This window comes from Drosophila miranda (assembly GCF_003369915.1).
Source record: "Drosophila miranda strain MSH22 chromosome Y unlocalized genomic scaffold, D.miranda_PacBio2.1 Contig_Y3_pilon, whole genome shotgun sequence".
In the NCBI taxonomy this organism is placed as follows: domain Eukaryota; kingdom Metazoa; phylum Arthropoda; class Insecta; order Diptera; family Drosophilidae; genus Drosophila; species Drosophila miranda.
Window position 1 is genome coordinate 8721909 of NW_022881625.1, and position 9651 is coordinate 8731559.

At 45.8% G+C, this 9651-nt stretch overlaps 1 protein-coding gene across 1 annotated transcript; it reads right to left on the bottom strand.

Moving 5' to 3' along the window:
• Positions 1-1433: 1433 nt before the first annotated feature.
• Positions 1434-2321, bottom strand: LOC117194816 (probable cytochrome P450 12a5, mitochondrial). The gene is made up of 2 exons (XM_033399299.1): positions 2021-2321; positions 1434-1961 (listed from the first exon to the last, which is right to left on the bottom strand). Exons 1-2 carry the CDS (start codon positions 2243-2245, stop codon positions 1434-1436), a joined length of 753 nt encoding a protein of 250 aa, XP_033255190.1. The 5' UTR covers positions 2246-2321.
• Between the last annotated feature and the right edge of the window lie 7330 nt (positions 2322-9651).

Here is a 9651-nt window from a genome sequence, read left to right on the forward strand (position 1 = left end):
GCCCGTTCAGACGGCTGTCCTCGTCTCGCGCAGCCAAAGTTCACTGCCCGCGACTTGCGGGGGCTTAAAGCTCGGGCTGCAGCTTTTGGATAATTCCCAAACTAAGTGCCGATTCTAATGTGGAATTTGAAAATACTGATCAGGCTACTTTTTCTAACAGTTACTCCATGCACATATTTACCCGGTTGGAACTGGCACTGCGAAAATAGGGGGATGGGGTTGAGGTGCTAATTCCTTCTTTCTCCAGGTGTTTTTTTTTTTTGTGTTGGGGCTGCTCACCTCCAAGCGGAAACTACAGAGAAAGTCGGAAAATCTAACTTCGAGGCTCCTAGCACTGTCGAAGGCCGGTACTCACGTTTTCGATTAGAGCCCAATCTGCTTTCTTGGGTTCTTTTTTCCCGATCGAGTGCACTTTGGTTTCACACCACGGTTATTTACGGCGGTTTAATTTTATTTTTATTATTTTTTTTTTTTCACCGCGCAACTGAATGCTTGTATGGCCACGAGGAGAAAGAAAGATTTGGGCGGATCTACTGACCATCAAAAATTTTGTTCTCCGGATCTGCCTTTGCACGATCCTTCGCCATTCACCTTGAATGGTTATGGACATGGTGGGGAGATTTTTTGTTCGTTTTTAAGCATATTCTTAATGTCAACCCTAGATGGCGCTAGCCCTCACACGACCAGGAACATTTAACATGTAACACCACAACAAGAAATTAAGCCAACCTAACTATACACTAACTATGGGGACTAAACTTAATAATTAATAAGTATCTCGGTGGGGGGCGATATATACTTGTATAAATAATACAATATATATAAATATAGTTATATATATATTATATACATAAATATATAAATTGTACATACCATCGGGCATACTTTCAGGCGAAGAACACAAATATGCTTTCCTATCCGCCCGACAAGCGACCACTACACTCCTGGAGGCGATCCCACAGCACGTAGATTTTCTCGCGCATGTCATGGATTTTGGAGCGCAGCTCTGGATCTGCTCGGCATAACCGTTGCGCATCTGCCGCAGCCGCTCTAGTGTCTCTGGTGTTAGATTGTGGATCAGATCGTTCAGTAGGCGATCCTCTGCATCGGTCTGGGGCATCAGCTCGAGCATCTTCATGTCATGCTTGATGGCCTTGCGCAGCTGGTCCAGCTCCGTCTGGCGCACTGCGCGCAGGTTGTCGAGATGGTCGCGAAAGCCGTCCATCTCATCGGGCAGGGGCAGCGGGTCCGCCAGTAGAGGGAGCGGCAGTGCGCCCAGCTCTTCGCAGAACTTCTCCTGCTGGAGCAGCAGCTCCCCGATCTCCGCCCGACGTTTCGAGAGCTCCTCGCGCAGATGCTCAATGCTTTTGTCCAGCTTCAGCTGCCATATGATCAGTGGCACATCGTCGGGCCTCTGACCAATGTCCACCGTCTCATGGAGGAGTCGGGTGAGGTCGCTGGCCTCGCCTCGGAGTGCCGATGCCGGGCGATGCCCAGCTCCAGCTGTCCAGGATGCGCTTTCCAACGCACATCCGGGGTCCAAATCCGAAGGGCAAGAACACAAACGGATTCTTCAGCTTCAAGTCATTCGCTGGGCATTGCCCGGTGGAGTCTGTGGCGTTACGAATCCAACGTTCTGGCAGGAACTCAGCAGCCTTGGGGAAGTGCTCCTCGCTGGATAGCAAGCTCAGGGGAACCATCGACACACAGGTACCAGCTGGCACTTGGTATCCGCTCAAAACGCTGTCCCGATTGAGAACTCGGGCATTCATAACAGCCAGCGGGTACATCCGATGCGACTCTTTGACGCTGGCACGCAAATAGGGAACGTTCTTCATGGGTTCCTCCGTGAAATCCGAGTCCTTGTGGGGCAGTACCTTCATCACCTCCTCTCGGAGTATGGCCTGCTTTTCGGGATTCTTGGCAAGGCAGAGTATGACCCCTGCAAATGTGCTAGAGGTCTGAAAAAATATCGAATTATATCAATCTCTGATTATTACGTGATCTGCAGAGTACGTACGGTATCAACTCCGGCCATTAGCATGTCCATGGCCATGATTGTGGCCACCTTCTTGTCGACCTTGAGCAGCTTTTCCAGTACACTCTGCTCGTTCTCAGGACGGACAACACCCTCTTTGGCTTCCTTCTCCAATCGCTCTACCGCCTCATCAATATATGCCGATATAATGTACAGAATGGTGTCGAGAATGTTCATCATTTTCATCAGTTTGGGCGTTTTGAACATGCGCCAGGCGGAGGGCTTCAGCTCCAGATCAGCAGATACTTTAAAGAAATCTTCCAAGAGGTGGAAAAGCTTTGTGGCTTCGTTCCTTTTGTTCGACTCCTTCAGCAGTCCCAGCTGCCTGTCCAATGCCACGACGGAGATTGACTCCAGGGTCCAGCGATTGATGGTGTCTATGAAGTTATCAGGAACCTCTAGAGTGCTGGCATCACGGATGGCTTTAATGCTTTAAATGGAAAACAGTTTTTAAGTATTTAAAGAAACACATTTGTGGAATGGCCTACCGCTGCACAAATTCCTGATTGACCTGGGACATTTTCTTGTAGTAAAGCCTCGCGTTCTTGGGCTGCATGAGGACTGGATTTACAGCCGATCGAAAGTCGCCCCACGCCTTTCCTTGGGTGGGTGCGACGCCCTCGACGCCCTGAAAGAAATCCTTTCTGTGCGTCTGCCGATGGTACAAAAGAGCGTCGGCGCCAGGCCGATTTGGCCATGTGCCCTAGTGCCGGAATACTACCTCGAAGTCCTTGGGATTGTGTGTACTCAGCATGGGAGGTCCTCCCATGATGCCTGGCACAACATGAATGCTGCCATAGTCTTCGCGCATGGCCATTATCAACTCCGCATGAACATTTTGGGAATCAGGGATATCAAATTGGCCCGAGGCACCTGCCTGAAGGGACGCGCTTTCTGCCACTCTGCATCGTCTCGGGTTAGAGCTGCAGCAGCTGTGGTCTGCCGGCGCTGGAAATGATCGGTATTGAGGCATTTTGCATACCAAATCATTGCCAGCTTCTATCCTCTAACCTGCTGTCCACTGAAAGAGACGGCCGCCACTTGCTTGTGAGCTACGGCAATTCCACAACGGATTTTCAACATATTTTTGCCTTTTCTATGATCTTAACTCGTCCGCAACAAAAACTCAACTGAGGCGCAGAAAAGGCGATTTGGTAAAGTTCGCATAAATATTACGCAATGAAATCATTGCAGGAATTGATTAAAGAGATTCGTATAATCATAATATAAGTAATATGGAATTACTTTTGATGTGCAGGAATTAAAGTTCAGTTTATCGATATTTTAATAGCTATTCCATCGCCATGTTTAACGCACAAATGATTGTAACTTTTAAGGGAATCAATTTTCTATAGGATTTTTTTCCATTTTTTAAACGAAGTCAAATAAAATATACCCCACCATTCCCTAGAAAATGTTTGAGTATCATGATGACTTGCAAATATGATATCTAAACAGTTGCACAGTCTCGAATCAACTTTCATAGAGATCGGTTGTGTCGCGCTTGTGCAAAGTTGTTTTCTTTATTCTGCTTTACGGAGCATTCTCTTGTGTGCTAAAAATAGCATACATCGTAAATTCGGGTGCTGCTTTGTGCGGTGTCGGCAATTGGACAAAAACAAAAAACACATTTGTGAACGTTTTTACAACTGTATTCACTGCCCTTCGGGCAAGACATTCCCCTCAGTCTGCGCACAGCCGCACAAGAGGGGCAATAAAAACTTCGCTTATCAGCTACGGTATAATGAATGCGAATAGTTCATCTGACTCTCGGCTTAGAAATAAGCGGACTGATCATGAGAGAATGCTTCTAATATCAGGCAAATTACCTTCTGAGATTCGTTCTGAGTATCGTTCAGAGGCTGAACGCTCTACATGCACAGAAACCACAACAACAGTAACATTCACTAGTGCCACCAACAACACCACCTACACCATGGCAACTGCTACAATAAGCAGTATCTGCCCTGCACTAAGCTTTGATAGCCAAGAAAACTCCATATCCACATGCCCCGACGACACTGAGGCAAAAACACTTCGCACTGCTGCCGAACGACTTCTGGATGCTCAAAAACTGAGAACGGGCAAAAGAAAAAACGATCAGACTTTGTCATCTAAATCTAAACGAGGGAGCGGCGGCCGGGACCTGGGCTTGCCCCCCACTACAAGCCAACAGGCAAACACCAACAACAGATTTTCCATTCTTGACACGAACATCCCAAGTGATAGTAATAATGAGGAAGTTCGGATGAATGTAGATGCAGACGCTGGAAATGACCAACTGGATGAACACCTTTATGAAGCAGTTAATACAGACCAGTGTCTTCAAGGAGAATCAACGAGCTCTGGTAATCAGCTTAAAGGCCCTCCAAAACCACCGCAAATAGTTGTCAATATTAGCAACTTAAATGACTTATTTGATGTCATAAAGGACGTTGCAAATTTGAATAACGTTGTCGTCAAAGCTAACCAGGGGGAAACGGTCAGAATCCTCCCCAAAGACAGTGATACCTATAGAGCAATTGTGGATTGTTTCGATGCCATTGGAATAGAATTCCACACATACCAATTGCAGACTGAAAAGCCTCATAGAATTGTTGTAAGAGACCTACATCATAGCACCCAAAACAATGATATTACCGCCGATTTTAAAATGTTGGGCTTCGAGGTCCTTCACATTCATAATCCAAGCTCAAGGACTAACAAGGACGAAAAACTTAATATTTTTTTCATTAATATTAAGCCTTGTGCAAAAATTAACGAAATTTACCAAGTCAAGACCCTTTGCCGCCAAAAAATACGGATTGAAAGGATGCGAAAATCCACAGAGATTGCTCAATGTCGTCGATGCCAGGATTTCGGCCACACAGCCAAATACTGCCGCCGACATCACAACTGTGCCAGATGCGGTGAAAATCACCAAACCTCACAATGCACACGCCCCCTAGATGCACAGCCAACCTGCATTCACTGCTCTGGAAGCCATATGGCCAGTTACAAAGGATGCCAATGGTATCAGGAGTTTCTACGGCGATCAATGGGCTCCGCAAAGAAGGCAATTAATAAGAACAGGACGGGTCATGTCCCCTTAAATAATCAAGTGGCATATGCTTACTCTACCACACTTCCTGGAGACCAGCAACAGTTTCCTACCTTGCAGTCTAGTCACAAAAAGGGGGCTAATAGACCAACAATACAGCAGCACCAGCGAAATATTGTTCAGCACCAACCTTTGGTAGGCACTAGAAGTAATACAGGAGCCTCCTATGCTGCCGTAGCAAATGGTAATTCAAATGCAATACCTGCTACACCTGCCCAGCGTCGTTTTCATAGTCTACAAGCGCATCAGCCACAAGGATTGAATAACCAGCAACAGAATTCATATGAAGTTCATGCACTGCTACAACAACAGCAGACAAAATTTCAACAATGGCAACAACAGCTCCAACAGCAGCAGCAGCAGCAGTTTCTTATGTGGCTACAGCAACAGCAGCAAGAACAGCAGCAGCATAATAGTCAAGCCAATCAACGCCTTGAAAAACTTGAAAAAATGGTTTTTGAATTGGCCAACACGATTAAGCAATGGGCTGGATCTAATCTTCAGCTCCAGAACAACGTTTCAGCATCTCAATGAACCCACTAAAGGTTCTCATCTGGAATGCTAACGGCATTTCAGGGAAAGCAAAAGAAGTTGAGCTCTTCGCGCACAAGAATAGCGTTGACATTCTTCTTTTGACGGAGATCAGAATTAAAAGAGGTGCAGCTGTAAAAATACATGGATATGCCTTCTATCCAGCCTTCAAGCCATCGCGGAATAATAATAGCGTTGGTGGAGTTGCGGTTTTAGTTAAGACTTCGCTTCGTCATTTTCCACAAAGGGTCATTGAGACACGCAGCATGCAAATGTCAGCAGTAAAAGTAGCCACAGGACTGGGCGATGTGGAGTTCAGCGCCATTTACTGCCCTCCCAGAGTCAGGATTGAGGAAAGACATTACATCGATGCACTCCGTGCTTGCGGGCAAAGGTATTTGGTTGGTGGTGACTGGAATGCCCGACACTGGCTGTGGGGAGACACTTACAATTCCCCTAGGGGGCGAGAGCTAGCGGAAGCCATCTCTGCTACTGGCGCTAAGATCCTTGCAACTGGATCACCAACCAGGTACCCATATGTATTCAATCACAAGCCGTCCTGCATAGACTTCGCAGTACATCATGGTATTCCGGATTCTCGAGCAACAATAAGTCAGAGCTGGGATCTGGACTCCGACCATCTGGCCTTAGTCATCAGCATTAAAACAGATGGCATTATAGAAAATCCAAGCCCTCATCTAGTCACCAAGCACACTGATCTGCTCGCATTTAGGCAACATTTGGAGAGGTCGATTCAACTGAACGTCACGCTAAACTCTGAGGAAGAAATCGAGATGGCTGTAGATAACATCACAGAGAGTATACACATGGCTGCTGCTGCCTCAACGCCCTCGCATCCTCCGACAAGCGCCGCCTATGGAATAGTTCTTACAAGAGAGGCCAGAGAGCTTTTGTCACAAAAAAGGAGACTTCGCAGACGTGCAATCCGATCTCAAGACCCATGGGACCGAGTTCTATGGAACCGGGCTGCCAAGCAACTTCGAAACACCCTGAGAGAACTTCGAAGCAACTTCTTTGAACAAAAGCTTGCTTCCATGGATTACACCGTGGATGCTGGATATTCGCTTTGGAAGACCACTAAGTCTCTTAAGAGACAACCGTTCAGACAGATTCCCATCCGGTGTCCCAACGGTGAACTTGCTAGAAACGAAGAAGAGCAGGCCAATTCGTTTGCACATCATTTAAGGGACAGGTTCACCCATTACCAATTCGCCACGGAGGCGCAGTACAAAGAGACAAAAGATAGTCTGCAAACACCTCTACAAATGGCCTTACCCATTAAACCAGCCAGGGCTGAGGAGATTGTTGAAGTCATCAAGTCCCTACCGAGGAAGAAGGCTCCTGGCATTGACAGAGTGTGCAATTCCACACTGAAAGCATTGCCTACTCGGGCGATACTCTACATAGTGCTCATTTTTAACGCCATGTTAAGGATGCAGTTTTTCCCTAAGCAGTGGAAGATAGCAACAATCCTGATGATCCATAAGCCTGGAAAACCGGAGGACGACCCTGAGTCGTATCGGCCAATAAGTCTTTTGTCTTCCTTATCTAAGGTATGGGAGAGGCTTCTTGCCAATCGTCTTGGTAGTATAATCAAGGAATGCCGTATCTTGCCGGATCACCAGTTTGGCTTTCGGGAGGGACACGGCACAGTGGAGCAAGTCCACAGATTGGCAGGACACATCCTACAGGCCTATGATGATCTAGAATACTGCAATGCAGTCTTCATTGATATGCAGCAAGCCTTCGATAGAGTTTGGCATAACGGCCTACTGAGCAAAATTAAAAAACTGTTCCCAGCACCATACTACGGTGTCCTACGATCATACTTGGAAGGACGTCAGTTTATGGTCAGGTTCAGGAACACACATTCAACACCTTGCCAAATGAGAGCTGGAGTTCCACAGGGCAGCGTCCTTGGCCCGCTGCTTTACTCTATCTATACTGCAGATCTACCCTCCCCAAGCGAGCAACATATGGAGGCTCTGCTTGCTACCTACGCGGACGATATAGCACTGCTCTACAGCTCGAAGTGCCGCCTTGAGGCAGCAGATGGTCTCCAAGAGTACCTCTACTCTTTGGCAGCTTGGTGCAAAAGATGGAATTTAAAAGTCGACCCACTGAAGACCACCAATCCATGCTTCACCCTGAAAGCGCTCATAGACCACACCCCACCCATAAAGTTTGAAGGCGTAACTTTGGACCAACCAGAGCAAGCAAAGTATCTCGGTATCACCCTTGATAAGCGTCTTACTTTTGGTCCACACTTGAAAGCTACGGCTCGTAAATGTGGGCAAAGAATGCAGCAATTGCGGTGGCTGATTAACAGAAGAAGCACCATGTCACTGAGAGCCAAAAGAGCAGTTTATGTACACTGTGTAGCCCCGATCTGGCTCTACGGTGTGCAGATTTGGGGTATAGCTGCCAAATCGAACTATAAACGGATACAGGTCTTGCAGAATCGCGCCATGAGGCAAATAACGAACTGCCCTTGGTACGTGCGCGGCGCCACCCTACATCGGGATTTGAATCTGCATACAGTAGAGGAGCAGATTGGAAGGCACACCAGCAGATACAGTGACAGGCTAATTAGACACCATAGTATGCTCGCCAGACGATTACTACCTGCCAGGCCTTTGAGGCGGTTGAAGAGATTGGGTTTTGCCAAAACTATTGGCCAACTCTAAGTTTCCCTCCCAATATTATAATATTATATTTTTTGTAAGTCCTCTCGCATTTAGCATTAGGTTTGGCTACCCCAATATTATTTACCAGTGATGTTAAGATACGTTATATGCAATGTACGGATTCAACGCTTAATAAAAAAAAAAAAAAAAAATCAGTTGCACAACTGATTAGAAATTCGCTGGTAAACAATTATATACAGGTTCTACAGCACTTACCATGAGATATGAACACTTCAATTGTTGGGAAAGGTAAGCTTTCCATGTCAACAATTCAGAGCCTTATTGATGTTTATATTTGTAGGTTTTACATGTTTAAAGGTAGGTCTGAAACAGGACCAATATCAAAACGTCGTTCATATGATAGCTATATAATGTGGTTCCTTATTGATTTTTATGTTTGTAGGTTCTACATGTTCAAAGGTAGATCCTCTTCCATGCCATAATCAATACTTCGTTCTCTATGACAGCTATTGATATTGTCGTTCCTTATATATGTTTATATTTGTAGGTTCTATCGATACTTCGTTTATATGTCATTCGATGTGCTCTGTTTCGACGAATGATCTGTGTATTCATGAAACTTAATGAGCTTCAAAACTGAGAGACTAGTTTGAATAGAAACAGGTATTAGATGGATAGACGGACATGGCTAAATCGACTTGCATATTCATCTAGGAATATAGTATTATGATTGATCTGACTCTCAATGAAATGAAACAAATAAATCGCCATAATTATGGCATCAGATTTTTTGGCCAAATTTAATTTATTGGGCATGGAATGGTCGGAAGACTGCCGAAAGTTTTGGGCCTGATAATAATATAAACAAGCTAATCTTTAGCGCTTTTTTATATCTTGTTATTTTTTTTTTTTTGGTTCGGTTGTCCTTCTTAAAGGTAATTTAATTTTTATTGGGCCAACATCGAAAATAAATGAAACAGAGATAAACAGATAAAGGTACAAAAAATGAAATCAAACATAAAACGCAAATAAAAATTCCAATAATCTCATCGTGGATTCGGCCACATGCGACTTTCACGTGGCGATGGGAGCTTCAATTGATTGCCAAATCGAGGTGGCGGCCGACGCCACCGAATTGTGGTTTACGAGGACATGGCGAATTCGTGGCACAGCCACGCGATTGCGCTGATGCTGAGCCCCGCCGACGGGCAGCACTGAGGAGCGACTCGTGGGCACCAATTCTTCATAGGAGATCCCGGCTTCGCGGTCATTTTCAGTGGTCTCATCGGTCATATACTCGGAATCGCTGGGCG

Bases quoted from the DNA above. Each gene is read 5' to 3' on its own strand.
- LOC117194816 (XM_033399299.1), bottom strand. From the start codon at position 2,245: ATGTTCAAAACGCCCAAACTGATGAAAATGATGAACATTCTCGACACC. The intron at 1,962-2,020 runs GTACGTACTCTG...ATATTTTTTCAG, and splicing joins TAATGGCCGGAGTTGATACC to ACCTCTAGCACATTTGCAGG.